The 16,074-nt window shown below is 40.6% G+C and overlaps 1 protein-coding gene across 1 annotated transcript in view; it reads left to right on the top strand.

Annotated features, from left to right (window-relative positions):
• Positions 1-16,074, top strand: part of TBC1D14 (TBC1 domain family member 14) — a 54,621-nt gene that overhangs the window by 30,696 nt on the left and 7,851 nt on the right. The window contains exons 4-11 of the mRNA XM_088539996.1: positions 3,284-3,402; positions 5,938-6,020; positions 8,065-8,182; positions 9,746-9,852; positions 10,760-10,840; positions 12,090-12,184; positions 13,120-13,191; positions 14,058-14,186. Coding sequence (XP_088396122.1) covers positions 3,284-3,402; positions 5,938-6,020; positions 8,065-8,182; positions 9,746-9,852; positions 10,760-10,840; positions 12,090-12,184; positions 13,120-13,191; positions 14,058-14,186 — 804 coding nt within the window. The remainder of the gene's footprint in view (positions 1-3,283; positions 3,403-5,937; positions 6,021-8,064; positions 8,183-9,745; positions 9,853-10,759; positions 10,841-12,089; positions 12,185-13,119; positions 13,192-14,057; positions 14,187-16,074) is intronic.

Genomic DNA, 16,074 nt, shown 5'->3' on the forward strand with positions numbered 1-16,074 from the left:
TTTTATAGCCGAGCGCTTGAGCGCGGCTCCCTCCGAAGCAGCAGAACAAAACCCGGGTGACCTTGGTTCGGCAGCGTGGGCATTGCCGGTCGCGGTGCCCGCGGAGCTCTCCCCGGACACCGCCGGCGTGCGGAGCCTCCTGCCCTGGCGCCCCGGGGCTCCGTGCCTCTCCCGGGGCACGCGCTCCAAGCCCTTTCCGCCTTAGCTCGTCCTTAGGGAAGAACTGCGGGAGCGGCTGGAGCATCACCCAGATAGGAGCGGTTTTGTGTCCCTGCTGCAAAGGGTCGGGTTACACCCAGAATTAAACTTTTTGTTTTTTATTTTTCTCAGAACGCCTTCAAGCCCCAGCTCAACTGTCATAGCTGGTGCCTGAAGAGGTGAAGCCTGCAATAGAAACAGAGCCTAGGGGATCTTAGTGCTGGGGATTTGTTCTAGATCATAAATACTCATTTCATCTTAATTTGATTTATAACCCCAGCAGGCCGGTGACCCCTGGCTGCACCATGACACTTGAATAGATGCTTAATTGTTTGTCACTTTGAGAGATTTGAGTCTGTTTTAAAAAAAGCCTGAGGAGCTATTGTGCGGCTCCGTGTATTGCAGTGAGCCTGTACGTGCGAATGCCGCTGCTGCTCCCTCGGCAGATATTCTCAGCATGTGTGTGCTTCCCCAGTGTAGCTGGCATCGTGCTTTGTTCAGGACTGCATGCTCTGTTTCGGGCAGCAAGATACGTGTTATTATTTTTAAATTTTAACCAAGTCAGAAGCAATCCTGTAGATGATGCCTGTCAGCAACTGACTTTTTTATAGCTTTGTGGCTCCCGCTGGCGCGGGTGACATTACTACAAAGGACTCGCACAGCTAATCCCACAGAAGGTGCCACTCCCATCCGGGCGGCCGCTCCGGCTCCTCTGCTACGGGGTGATGCCGGGCGCGGGGCGTCCGTGCCGGCCCTGGGGAGCGCAGCATGAGCTTGGGCACTCTCAAAGGGCTGGATAACTGTCGCTACGTGCCCAAATTGTAACTAACCACCTGCACTCTTAAATATAGCAAAACAAGACCCTTTTAAGTCAAGAAATTCATGGAAGAATGCTATGCTTAGTACTGGGCTGAAAAAATCATGTTTTACCATATTTTTCTGTGTTTTTGTGTGTTTTTTTTTCTATGATACTTGGAGTGTGCTTTTTGCATATTAGTTTCTTGGGATGTCAGCTTGTTTGTTTGTTTGTTTGTTTTCTCCACTAATAATATCTCAAAGGAGTAAAACCATTGGATTTAGGGACAAGGTTCACCTTGTCTGCTGAAGCAATAAGATGGGTTAATATTTGACTGTGTTAATTTGTAAGAAAAAGAAAATAGCTAGAACAGCCTCCTAAAAGAAATAGGGAGAAGGATCACCCCTTGGTTTTGTGTCCCTAAGGACAAGGAATATACCCCGCAGTTAGTGGTGCAGCTCTCAGGCTGGACACTGTCAGCTGCTTTCCAGGAGTTGCTAATGTAAGCAGAGCATTTAGCTCTTACTGCATTTCTGTGGATTTCTTTTCTGGATGTATTTTTTCCTGTTTAAGATCTCTGACAGTGTGAGCCTTTTCTCCTTTCAATATTAAAAGCTAAATACTATTCAGCAGTTCAAATACGCTGCTTCTCAGTTCTTTTGCTTAGTCTCAAACTGGTATGAGGCATAAGCGTTAACTGGTATTAACAAGCTTCACTTCCAAATTTATGAGTGTTTCCCATCACAGAAATGCAGGCGTCGTAGATTTGCTTGATGAGCCTGTACCCACTTAATAAAGCAAGAAAATGATTCCGCTGTGTCCCAAGAGCCTTGCGTAGCTGCAGCTGCTGGTCCAGAGAACGGGCTCAAACTGGAAAGGAATTGGGCTGTGCAGCCTGAAAACACAGCACTGTCATGTTCTATAACTCTGCATTTGGGTGTGGATGTTTTTCCCTCCTCCCCACCGTTTTCTTTCCCTTTTTTTTTTTTTTTTTTTTTTTTTTACATTGGAGGAGAAGAGGGAAATGCCTTTCCGTGAATAGTAAGGATTTAATTTTAATTTTTGGGAGATCCAGGCTTTGTTGCTTGTTTTAGGGGTTCAGATCTACTGGTCTCTTTATAGTGCTCAGCTTTTACAGTATTGTATTTTTTTTAACAGAAGAGCTGTTAAAAAAAAGCCATACATGAAAGCAGGTGTTTTCAGACACGACAAAGTTTAAGATGAAGTTTAATGTGGAAAATATCTGTAACGTGACTTTATATTGGTTTGGCCATGGCCTTAGTCGGTGTCTAGCTGGTGCTTTGAGTACCAAATGGTTGCTCCAGGGCTTCACACTTTGGCACAGGGAAGAGCTGTGTGTTTGTTTTACCCCACTAGTTTGTGTTCTGAATATTTTCCCCCATAACAATGTTTGAAGGAAAATCAAAAGTATTATGCTTTGTCCTCAAATTTAAATCTTCATCATAGAGTTATTTATGGAGGAAAGATCTGGGAGGGTCCAACTGCCCTCTTGGAGCAGGGTCTACTTAGATCAGCTCCTCAGGACCCTGTGCATTTGAGCTTCGAATGCCTTCAAGGCTGAAGATGCCACATTCTCTCCAGCAACCTATTTCAGAGACCTGGTATGTTCGTTTGCTCCCGATACCAAATTTCCTTCGTAGCAGTTTGTGTCCGTTGTTGTCCTGTTTTGTCACCTCAAGAAGAGGTGGTCTCAGGCTCTACAGTCCTGTTACTGCTCTCTACAACTACCCCCAGGCCCCTCCAAAACCCTCTTCTCTTACATCTGAGCAAGATTTTTGCAGCCTGTCTGTACCCTGTATGCTCCAGTGCCTGTCATCTTGGAGGCTCTTGCCCCAGGGTGCCTGTGTCTCTATTGTGAAGGTCAGATATTGTGTTATGCTCTGTTATGATGCAGATTTGCTTCAAGACATCTTAAGAAGCACAGGGTTTCTGTCTAACCACTATTTAACCTTTCTTTGCCTTCATTGAACTTCACTGCATCTACAAGTAGCTTGAGTAGGAGAAATCTTACAGTGAGATTTCAGGACGAGGCCTGTGGTAGTTTCTGGCTTCAATTGCAAAACCACGTAAATCAAAAATATTTTAAAAGGGTCTTATATCTCGGATCATGTCTTCTGTTTCAGAGCTCATTCTTAGCAGTATGTTATGAGAAGCATACTTCCAGCCAGAGGAATTTTAGCTATTTCTGCAAATAGAGTTTGGTGTGAAAAACGATCTAAACCTGGTCTTCTCCATTGATGTAACCTGCCCTATCTTTTTCTCGAATAGGAATATGAAGAAAAAACTGGACGATCTCACAGGCCACTTTCTCCCAAACAGAATGTGAGGAAGAATCTTGATTTTGAACCACTCTCCACGACAGCGCTTATTTTAGAGGACAGGCCAGCGTAAGTTCTGGGAAGCACCCCAGTGAGGAGTCCCCTAAACTTTGGCTAGCAAACCCTTTCTTAACGTGAGCATTTGATCACTAAAACTTAATTAAACAGGTGACTTCAAACATTTTCTCTGACTGCTGAATATGCAAGTGACATGATTATGAAGATAATTAATTTTAGAAGTAACTTAATTTTATAATAAAAGCAATGACCATAGAGGAAAGGAGATAATTAGGGGGATTTACTCACAACTCCAGTGGTGAGATAATTATTTTTAGAAGTTGTGAGTAAATCTGTCTTCCAAGCATGAATGATTTTGAGTGATTTTTTTTGTCACCCGAGAGAACACAGAGATAAAAATGAAGCTGGAATATCAAGGGATTGAGAAACAAGGATACTCTGTCCTGCCTACACAAAGAAAGTGCACACTGCCATAAATAATAAAACAACATAATGATTGTTCTGCAGTGGGTTCTGCATCCCCTTGTGAAGGCTGTCAAGCCCTTGATGAGATGTTTCATTCCCCTGTCACTGCAAGCATGTTTTTGTATAAATAAGCTAACCCCAGAAAGACTGCGTGGCTGCTTTACCATGATTTGCTCCTGAATTTAACAAATTCAGTCATGTTTAAGCAGTTTATGAATGGGACCAAATTTTGCAGGCATGGACAGAAAACACTGCCTTTTAAAATAGCCGTGTGTTGCTATGAAAAGCTGGCATAATGTAGGTGTGTGTTTACACTACTGATCCGTATGAAGAACGCTCGTGTCAAGCTGATGTGGTTGCAGGGTCATTTAGGATGCTTTTTCATTGACTGATTAAAAAAAAAATATGACAAGATTTCCTGGAATATATCGAGGAGCAAAGGAATGGTTATTCATTACAACAATTGCTTGTGTACAAGACTGTGTTCAGATGGCTTGAATTAAAGATATGCTGCAGGATAACATTTTTTTCTAGTATTGATGGACTAAAGAACTCTATCAAAAATAGGATATTTTTAAGTTTGTAGATTGAATGATTATTTCTTTGGTCTGATTATTTCTTTTGTTTTTTGAAATTGCTCTGAAGAGTACTGTCATCAAATGAATGTCTCCAAAGATTTTTTTTTTAATTATTTCATTTTGCAGGGTGATTTTTTTTCCTTATGATTTAAGAAATTTCTTCAATTATCAGAAATATTTAAGACTTAAAAAATAAAAAAGGAGAGATGTGTGCAGAATAGCTGCTGCAGATTATTCGACTTTTTGAGCTTAGGTGAAACTTTCTAGAAAAGGGAGAAAAATCTTTAGTCTTTCTACCTTTAACAGGAAAAGGTGTTATTTAAATCTTCATAGATATTTAATGTCATCTCAAGTATATGATGATCTCATTAAGAGATAGGGCAAATAATTTAACTAGTGGAACTTAACAGAACTTGAAACGTTTTCTTTAGTTTTGCCATTCCAAGCTTTCCACATGCCATTTATGCCATTTCTGAGGATCCTGATTTTACAAAAAGAAGGATCTGGATAATTTACATAACTAAAACTGAAAGAGTAGATTATTCTCTATGGTTAAAGAGGACATTAATATGAAAAAACAGTGTCCTCCTCCTTGTAACAGCCTTGATTTTTTAAAAATGTTCATAGGCATATATCACAGGGCTGTCAGTGCTTTGCAGATAATATGGTTATGCAAATAGTGAAGCATACTGCTAGTAACGCTGACCGTGTTGGCAGCACAGGCTAGGGAGGCTTTACAGGAATGTGCAAGTGAAATTTAGCATCTTTTTTATTAACCGAAGATATACGGCATCTTGGAAATACAAGGCAGTAAAGACTGAATTACTCGGTTCCTTCCTGTGCTGCTGTTCTGGGTCTCCTGCAGCTGTGCTCATTACAGACGTAGCGAGCTCCCGTGTATGAGTAGGTGTGTTTGCCTGGGAGAGATGCGGCCGGCCCGGGCTTTAATCCCAAATCCCAGAACAAAATGGCTCTGTTGGGCTTGGCAAATGGCGAGTACAGAGGCTGACTCCAGAGCCGCTTGTTGTGCTAGAAGTGAGGGAAGGAGTTAAGGCCTCTAAAGCAGGAATGGGGTCTTGTGGAGCAGCAGGAAAAGGAAGTTGGCACCGTGAGTCACTGCTGCCTGAGTAAAGGCAGTCGTGGGTGTAGCTGCTTGTGGGGTGCGCAGCGAGAGAAGATAAGCTCTTGTATTCTTAGCTGTAAAGAGTCCAAATCAAAACTACCAACTTGCTATGTACCATTCCCTTCCATTTATTTATAAAGTTTAGTCTGTGGGTTCCACTGGTTTCATTAAAATAAAAATGCTGAAATTACCAAACAAAAGGAAATTACTCAGCGTATTCTGTGTATAAAAGTAGGCATAGCTGGTCAGTGTTCTTTCCTTCTGCTGACACTGGCAAAAAAATCTTTCCAAGAATCTGTTGCACCATGCCTTGATTAGATATTTTGACAAGAAACAATATTATGCTTTTCTTTTAGAAGGATCTAGAGTTTTCTTGAGAGAAGCATACCAAACTTTAAATACTGCTTTTTTCAATTTAAGGAACCTCCCTGCAAAACCAGCAGAAGAAGCTCAGAAACATAGACAACAGTACGAAGAAATGGTGGTTCAAGCAAAAAAAAGAGGTGATGGAATTTCTTGTCTTCAGAGGAGGGAAGTGAAGGGGTATTTCTAAGCTTTGACTGTACTCGTCGGTTTGTTGTCGTGTTTCGTGAGGGGTCCACTGCCCCTAACAGGGTCAGTCCTGGAAAGAGAGTAGGATAGCGGTAGTTTTATTTAATAAAGGAAAAGGCCCCACACCTTATTTATGCACTTACTGATATTTCTTAGAATAGAGAGAGTGGCATCCCTCTGTGAGTTTAGAAGCTTGCTGATGTAGATATGAGATACGAGTATATAAGAGTCCCAATTAGCTACGACCATTTTTTTTTTGATAACTGCAGGATATTTGATAGTTTTATTTCACAAACAATCTCCTGAGGCTGCAATTCCAGTGAGGAAAATGTAGTGTATTCATATGATAATCTGTCTCCTGTTTACAATTTGCATCTTTCCCAAGGCTTTGCTAGTGATCCGTTGTCCGACATGATTCCCAGTACTGGCTCAGTAATGCTGCTGTGCACATCAGCACATCAGGTGGAGCTGGCAGTTAGCAGTGGATTCCTTCTGCAGATGTTTTTGACCATCTGGATTTTCTAATGAAAACAGGCATTGTAGTAATAGGAAATTCGGACTCAAAATCTTGTGTCCAATGAGAGCTTCCAGAAATAAATGTTTTCTAACTGGCCAGACCTCTGAGCCGTATGAGGTGGTGAAAAGATGATGTCAACAGAGGACTCGCTGGCTTTCTGTAGTTGATGATTCAAGCATTTTATTGTGGTTTTGAACATCATGTGCCTACCAGTAAAGTCTACAATTCCCCCTTCATGCGATTCCCTTATCACAGCATCCATATAGCGGGCAGCAGTCCAGAGGAAATCCTTTTGCCCAAAGGGTAGAAGGCTTGAGAGAAAGGGAATGACACTCAGGTCAGGCAGCGGGCCAGGGCCTTGTTCTGACTTCATTGTAGGGAGTATGTCATTCTCTCCAGATAAATGCTCTGACAAACCCATTTCCCCTAAAGCCACTCCAGATGAACTGCTCTGCAGAGTGATGTATTGTGCAGAGGGCAGGAAAGCAGCGAGTGTAAAGGCTTCTTTTGTTTAGAGAAAAACGCAAAGTGCACGTTTAGGCAGCTCACAGAGCGCTGGGGTCACAGCTGACAAATGCTGGGAGACAGCTCGTATGACTCTGCTCAGCACAGCTTCCGTGGAGCTTTGAAGGGGAGCCACCAGGCTGTGTGTGTCATTCCAGGGGCCTCCTTCATGGCTGTCTTCCTAGCCATTTTCTTTGCCTTCTTGTAGGACTTCTGTCAGTTTTCACTATGCTGCTATAAGGAGTGGCGGCCTGTGTTTGCTAAATTGCGCAGTAATGGTCTAGCAAACCTGGCTGTGGAAAAAAACAGTAGAGGATGTGAGAGGGCATGCAGAAAGGTAATGCAAAGACATAAAAATTGTTCAACAAAATACCATGCAGGAGCAAGGGTAGAATTTTATTTTTAGTGAACTGAAAATTTGCAGTATATGTATTCTTGATGCATGGCATATTAAAAATATGCTGAGTGTAGCATCCGAACCATGATTCTTGTCATTTATTGACAGTAAACCTAGATCATGGTGTAGAAAGAGCAAACAAAACTTTGATCGTTTTAGTCCATGTTTTTCAGATCCTCATGGAAAGGCACCAGACATTTTCAGGGAGCGCTGTCACCTGCTCTGCTAGGTCACTGGGTTTGTTTCGTATTGGCAGACACTAATTGAAAGTTGCTACTACTGTGGTTAGATTCAAAGTGTCAATGAAGCCGTATAGTATTAGCCTCTCCTTTGTCCTATCCCATCTAAAATGAGCATAATGTGACGTTCCCCTTGGTTCTTTAGTCACACTTGTCATTGCTGTTGAGCTCGTGGTGTATTATCTAAATGTCTGGAAAAGTTTTACAGTTTGTACAGGCCACTGTAGATGTAGGTGTATATAATGTGGTTTTTATATGGCTACGTACTCATGAATAGCTAGCTCTGAAGTACTTAATTTTTGGTTTTACCAACTTAAAAGGAAATTGTTTTTCTGCAGAGCTTAAAGAAGCCCAGAAGAGAAAGAAACAACTGGAAGAACGCTGTAAACTGGAAGACAGCATTGGCAATGCTGTTTTAACTTGGAACAATGAAATCTTGCCCAACTGGGAAACTATGTAAGACAGTATGTTATACTGAGTTTTAATAGCAAATGCAAAGTCTGCGTCCTAAAGAAAACTTATAAAATTAGCAAGTGTTTTTTTTGAGAGAGAAACTTTCAACTGAAAGTCAACTTCAGACACTATAAAAGAAATTAGCCTCCTTGCAGAAAGAAGGAAGGCAGTGCTGCTCTGAGCAGTGCAGTTCTAATTCTTTTCACGTGTCTTTAATGAAAGTTAAAAGACTTTAAAAAAAACAGCAAGTATAATGCTGGAACACCACACACTTACAGAAATCAGATTTCTTGACTGCTTGAGTTGTCGATTATATAATACTGAATGGAAATACATGCCAGGTATTATTAAGCCTCTTAAATTAGAGTGGTGTGGACCTGCTGGGATAATCAAGTGATGGAAAATAAAAGTAGAGAAAGAGATATTAAAAAAAAAACAACAACAAAAAATCTAAAAGCTTTTTCTGTAAAAGCATAGCTCAGATAATCAGGAAGCTACCTTCACTGTCCTTTTTTTTTTTTTTTTTTTTTTTTTTTTTTTTTTTAGGGATATCTATAGTAATCTTAAAGAAAACAAAGTCCCCCAAAATATCAAGCAAAGTAATCCACCACAAAAATAATTGTTGGCACTCAAAACTGCAATTTGCTTAATGATGAAATTCAATTTCTTGACAATATATGTTAAGAATGTGGCTATGATTTGTTGGAAAATACGTATCTGGGAAGCTGAAATAGTATAAAAGAAAAAAGTAAACAAATTGTAGTTCTATACATCTGTTTTTAGTGCTTGAAAATGCATCTGTTGTGTGTGTTGTAAAAACAGGTGCTTTTTTCCTGTGTCAGTTTACAAATTCCCAAGTTCCCCACTGTATTCTGTATGCCATGTTACATTTTTAATTCAGAATCTGCTTTCAGATAGATCACTGTGAGTTTAGTTACTGTCCCATGCTTTTATTGGTGGTCAGATGCTGTCTACTTGTTCTTTTGAGACCCAGAGGTTGATAAACATCAGCCTTAAGCTTTTTCGAGGTCTGTGTTGTGTTAAAATATCTTTCATACTCTCACCTGAAAATAGTTACTAATCTTGCAGCTTCGTGCATTTTGTTTGTGGGTTAGAGCTGCAAGCTGGGAGGGAAACTGCATGTCTTACTCGTGCAGAAGGGTGTTGGATGAGAGGAGGGGATGGACTTGTTTCAATACTTAATTTTAAATGGAGAATTGAGTCTGTGCAGCCTTTAGCTTATGCAGTGACATAGACGTGGATCTCTTTCATTTGTTTGTTCATGTTCCCCACAGTTATTTCTTTCTCATGCATGGTGACAAATTATGGTCGCTTCTGTGCGTGACAAGTGCAGTGCTCCTGTGTAAGCCATTGCCTTTGGAGAGAAGGCAGCTCTGCTTTGCAGTTAGAAGCAAAACTGCACTAAGGAGGGGTATATGGAAGCCTTTCTTGACCTGTCGGCCCATTGGCTGCATCCGAATCTGCCTCCTGCAGCAGTAGAAAGGAAGGTTGGCTGTGCAGCTGGCAATAAATGATCTCTTAGCAGAGCCTCTCTTGTTGGAACAGGTGCTGCTCGCGGAAGGTCCGGGAGCTGTGGTGGCAGGGCATTCCGCCGAGCGTGCGCGGCAGGGTCTGGAGCCTGGCCATCGGCAACGAGCTCAACATCACCCACGGTGAGGCCATCTTCCGCGCGCTGCAGAGAGGGGAGGCAAGGGGAGCAATGATCCTGTGGTGTTGTGGTGCTTCCGAACCTGAGGGGTCACTGGGGGGAGATGGTCGCTACTTTTTTGTCATGTTTTTGTGTTTTGTTCAAAAATATTTACTATCTTTTAAGCTTGTAGCTGTTCTAGGACTGCTGCTGTATGTTGTTAATGATTCTTCATGTCTTACTTTCATGTTAAATGGAGATGGTCAGAATTAATGACTTAGTTTAAATGAGAAATAAGATTTATTTTTCTTGCTTACAGTTGTTGTTAGTTTTGTAATGCCCATGGGTATGTGCATATTATGTTTTTCTTTATTTTAAACAAGACATTCTTTTTGTGAGAGACTAAAAGACCCCGGGGAAAACTTGTCCTTTTGCTTATATGTATACTAGTGAAAACAGAAATAGTGTGCTGCCTCAGACTACAGAAAAATATGACCATGAAAGACTACTGTGATATGTAAATAATTTCAAAGTGGAAATTGAGTAGATTAACTGTCCAGCTGCTGTGTTGTGCTGCCTTTCCAGGTTTATTTTAGTTGCTTTACGTGTAATTCTTGCACAGAATGCGATAGACTTATCCCAGTTGTCCATTCACAAAACAATTTTGAATGCATCTGTTATGTAAGAAAAATAAATACACAAGCATCCTGTGTAACATATGCCTTTCCTTTGCACTCCGTCTTAAGTTATAGTTCAGTGGAACAAGTTTGTCACAGTCACAACCTAGTTAAATTCAGCTGGTATTTTAGAGATACTGTTACTTGTAATGATTGGAGCAGCCTTGTTAGTGTGGCAGGTAATTAGTAACTGTTGGTGGGCACATGCACGTGCGAGAGATAGACGTGGCTTTTCTCTTCCTTTTATTTTTCCAGAGCTCTATGATATATGCCTGGCTCGTGCAAAAGAGAAATGGCGATCGCTTAGCACAGGAGGGGCCGACGTGGAGTGTGAGGGTAAGCTGCTATTGAATGACTTAGACTGAGTTGCAAAACAGGAGATTTTGTAAAATCTTATGCTACAAAAATGTGTCATTTCGTATCTTCTGAAAGATTTTAAAAGAGTTCAATAAAAAGAAAACTTCCTTGGAAACAAGAAGAAAAACTGTCATTTTACTTCATAATGAAACTGCAGTCTCTGGTACACTATACTTGTTTTTTCTTTATGAACTATCTCTGTGTATGGTTCTTAATGTTAATTTGTAGGAAGAACAGGAAAGTTTGGGAGATTTGTAACACTAAGATATTTTCCTGTCTTGCCCTCTCTGTAGTTCTGGAATTAAAACTGAAATTGTAGCAGTAAGTTGCACCTCAGTGTCTCCGCGCAGCGTTGAGTCCATCTCTGCAGTGTGTCTCAGCAGCAGGCTGTTGTCGTAGACTCAGCTCTTCATGATTCTTCTAGTTGATGGGAAAAGATGTCTCTTAGAGTATAACACTATATGTAGATGCTTGAGTTTGCCTATGGTAAATAATTAGGCTTAGCAGAAAAAGAGGAACATATATACTGGCATTTATCAATAAAGAAAAATGGTTCTGATTGGAGAACCCATACTTCATTTTCTTAAGATTCTCTGTATCTTAAATAAGTGACCAGTGCTTCTGGTTTGCTTTTATCTTCCCCTTGCACTTTTCTGGAGTAAACATCCTTATGTGAGTGGTGTAAGCATCTGCTAATGACAGCTCTTAACCCATTACTTCAATAAGTAGCATTAGATAGTTCTTCACCATACCAATAAGCACGGACAAAGTAGAAAGAAAATTTTTGGATGTTGGAATGAAAATGAGTGCTTTAGAAATAGATACATTCTCTGTAACTAACAGAAATGAATTTGCAGTGACTGTAATCTTCACCAGTAAACAGTAAATGTGATGATATTTTAAAGGAAAAGTGACAGTAGTGTAGGGATAGGCAACGCCCATCACAGGGTTCTAGTTTAGACCTTCTCTCCCCGACGCGAACCTTTCCGCACGGGCTGCTAGTTCAGGAGTCCCTGAGCAGCCTTGTTATGAGTAAGGGGTACTGCTTCACAGGCTTGTCTGCTGGTTTGTGAAAATGATACTCAGGAAGTGCCTGGCCCTGCCTTGCTTTTCCCTTTTCTCCTTCCCTCTTAGTGCATAATCTATATGCAGTGTGCTTAGAGATTTTTTTTTTCTTAATTAATGTTTGATCTGCATTTAATTAATGCAGTAACTTTTGATTTTACAGATGCTGGGTTTTCTGCAGCTGACAGAGAAGCAAGTTTGGAGTTGATAAAACTGGATATCTCAAGAACGTTTCCTAATCTCTGTATTTTCCAGCAGGTAAGCATTGCTGACTTTTACCCTTACTTCTCAGCAAAGTTAGGTTTATGCTTTCTTTCTGTCCCGCGGTTGAAACAGCCTGTTGAGTTCATCTGAAGGAGGAAGACTTCTTGAGGAAGTTCCTAAAAATTCTGGAAAACTGTAAGTCACCCAGTGAACCCAAGGTGCAGGACGTTTGGCTGAGTAAGACGCCAGCCTGGCAGATTGGCACAAGCTGATTCATCCTGCCCAGTCGATGCTGCTTTCGGCCTGCTGAAGGGGAGCAGGGCAATGTTTCCAAGTAATGAAGGAGCATTGCTGAGTTGCAAGCACTAAGTGAAAGGGAACGCAGCCCTAGCGAGTTCCACGGAAAATCTTTGCATTTAATGATGTGCTCATTTTGATCAGACATTTTGTCTTACTATACCTAGATTTCAGCATGCCTATAAAACATTTAGGTTGTGTTGAACCAGCATTTGCTTTGGAAGTCCTCAGCCAGTTGTAGTCACCAGTGTAAGATAAAGCCTCTTTGAGTGAGTTCTTTTTATTTATAGATATGCTGGACATGGTGGGTGTATGCTGGCAGTTTTTTAACTGTTTTCTTCATGAATTACTTTTTCCTTCAGTCCAATAGACTCTCTAATAGATTTTTATTAGTGTTCTGTTTTCATGGTACTATTGTCAAAATGCAACTAAGCTATAATGAATTTCTTGTGTTTACATCCCTCTTGTATCTGAATTTAATATGCAACTGCTTTATTGGGTGAGCTGTGTGTGTCTGTAGTAAATGCGATATGGATTGTTGTTTCATGCTCTTAAAGCTAAAGAGTATTTTGAGAGTTGGAGGTGTTGAAAGCTCTGTAATAACAGATATTTCATTGTAAGTAAAATATAATGTCTGTAGCACTGAAGTTGTTTGTGCTCAGATGTATTATCTTGTTTCTGTTCGATTACAGGGTGGTCCTTACCATGACATGCTGCATAGTATTTTAGGAGCCTATACTTGTTACAGACCTGATGTAGGCTACGTAAGTCAAGAGTTTTCTTCTGAGGGTGGGAGGGGAGAAAAAGGGTACAGAAGATTGTGTTAGCCTGTCCTTCATAGACCGGTATAAGATGATTTTGTGAATGCTTGTGGGTTTTTCTGTGTGCTTTCTTCTATCCCAGTACATGCCTGAGAGTTGTATCTAATTATATATAATAATGGTTCTGTTGCTAGATTTAAACTTTTTATTAGGTTAAGCTTTTGGACAACTCTAAAGTGTCTTTTTTTTCTGCCTGAAAATTGGAATTGAAGAAAAGATGTTGTTAAATGGCTCCTCAGAAGCATGCCCTGTTCTTAATGGTAGCCTTACCAAGACGGTTCTGTTAAACTCAGGATCTCCTTTCTTTTGGTTTGCTTGTCTGTGCCTCGGCCGTCTGGGCTTTGGGAACTTTCTGTAAAGTAGCGGCCACTCGGGCTGCGCAGGCTCCCTCAGAGTAGTGATGTGAAAGGACTTGAGCAAGTTCTGGTTACTTTAAGTTCCCTTTTTTTACCACAGCGGGGCTGTACACAGCAATCTGACCCATCTTTAGGGGAAAAAAAAAATACAAGTTTTTCCTCAAAGAAATGTCAAAACTCTATATTCTGCCTGTTTGAAAGTGCTGTCATCCTGGCCTTTTGTAGGAGTTTTGGGGCCTTTGGAAAGAGTTCACATGCAGATCGCCAGCATCCAGGTTCTGAGCATTTGCTGCTGAGTGGTCACGTGGCTTCAGTCCTAACTTTCTGAAAGACTCACAGCACTTGGCAGCACCAGTGAGTGCCCTGAGCAGCAGTGGCTGCGAGGGCGGAATGAGGCAGGGCTCTTGGGAGAGGGTCCTTCTTGCTGGATGGTGACACCACTTCTTTGTGCAGGTGCAGGGCATGTCGTTCATCGCAGCGGTGTTGATCTTGAACTTGGATACTGCAGATGCCTTCATTGCTTTTTCTAACCTTTTGAATAAACCCTGTCAGATGGCGTTTTTCCGTGTGGACCATGGCCTTGTAAGTATGCAAGAACACTGCTGTCTCTATATTGCACATCTATGTAGTTAAAGGTTAAAAAATATAATGGTCTCAATAGCCTGGAGATAAAGTGAGAAATTATTTTAAAACACTACACTTAATAAAATAATCAAAATTAAAAATAGAGACACAGAGACACCCCTGATACCAGACACACCAACCTTTTTTGAAGGGGCAGATGAATGAAGTTGTTCAGCCACTGAGTATTTTATGATGGTCAGAAAATAATTACAGTGTAGTTATGGTAGCTGTTACAGGAGTTACAATAGTTACAGTAGTTTCTAAATTCGAGAGCTTGAGCACTCTAGCTGAAAGCTTTATTTAAACAGCTTAATGGTTTTAGGAAAAAAAAAAAAAGTGATCTGAAGGTACTTTATATCCCAAAGTACTAGGCTGCTAAAAATGGGCTGTTAGAGAAAGAATTGGGCTTCCCATCTCTTGCTGGAGCAGCTGTGTTTTAAAGGGAGCCTAGGGGAATAAGATGAGCTGAACACTTCACATTTCAGTGGGAGCTGGGTGCTTGATTCTCTCTAGATTCTCTGAAATGCAGAGTAGTCACCAGACTACTTGTACACCATAGGAAAATAAGCAGTCTCCTGCAGTGTATTTTAATTTTTAAAGTATTTTTTTCTTAAAATATCCATCGTTCTGTTTTTTCTCTTATTGCTCACCTTATAGCACTAGGAAAATAGGAGCTGTTTCCCAAGAGTTCAAGCGGGAGAAATAAAGTAGGGCAGTAGATCGTGTGAGCTGTGATTACTTGTGTTGCTTAAAGAGTAGGGTGCTAAGGATCCTGTGAGCATTTCCTGTGGGAAAAGCAGTATCCAATTCCCTGCTGCAGGCCTTGGATGCGTCAGTAATAAATGCCGACGGGGAATCCTGCGCTCAGGCAGCGTTGCTGGGGCACTGTCAGTCATCTCTGTTTCTGAACCCAGAAAAAGAGCACACGCTCATGCATGCAGTGTGCAAACACCGTCCCTGCAAAGATGCTTTCAGGAGTAATGAAAGTCGTGATCTGCATCACAAGGAGAGCTTTGTACCCAGTACTTCAAATAGAGTGATGAGAAAAATTGAAAAATATATATATATATATATTGTGGTTAAAAAACTGCTGATCTGCTCTGTACCCTAATCTTTTTGTGAAAATTTTACAACTTTAAAATCATGTACTGATTTGTCTTAAGGCAAAGAAAATGATCTAGGTAAAAAGAGTATAAAATGTAAAAACAGTGTAAGAGTTGCTGAAATGATAGTAATATATACCAATTTCTCTTGATTGCTTTTTATTGGTCACAGTATTATCAAAGTAGAAAAGATGTAATTGCTACTAAATAAATGCCTTAGTGAATGTTGATAAAGGTAAATACCAGAACTGCCATTGCATTTTTGATAGAATTGCCTGCATTGCTTTCAGTAGAGGTGACTGTAGCAATTATGTGTAAACTACGTTCTCCAAAGTAGATTTGAAAAGCTTTAGTAGAAATCTTTTACTGGGGTATTAGCATCCAAACATTTAGATCATTTAGAAAGTGGGATCGTTGCATTATCTGCTTCCTTTATCCTTACAGTTCTCACATGATGCTGAATTTCATGTATTTAAAAATACAAATTGAGAAGTTTTCAGTCGTACGGTTCTCTAAAGCAGGTTTTTAGGTTTCGGGGTTTGTTTACTGTGAAACTCTCTCTAAATCTCTTGAGAGAGTTCAGAGATTTTGCAGAGCTACTTCTGTAGCACGTGCCCATCTGTTTGGCTTTTAAGTCTCCTTATTGACTACTACTCTTTTTAATTATTATTTTACTTATTTACTGTTGCTTATGAAAATAGTCCACCACCTGTCACTTTGTTTAGATGAAACAGGACAATGTC

This window comes from Tinamus guttatus, unplaced genomic scaffold (genome assembly GCF_059628265.1).
Source record: "Tinamus guttatus ecotype Peru unplaced genomic scaffold, ASM5962826v1 Tinamus_guttatus_pri_ptg000052l, whole genome shotgun sequence".
NCBI lineage: Eukaryota > Metazoa > Chordata > Aves > Tinamiformes > Tinamidae > Tinamus > Tinamus guttatus.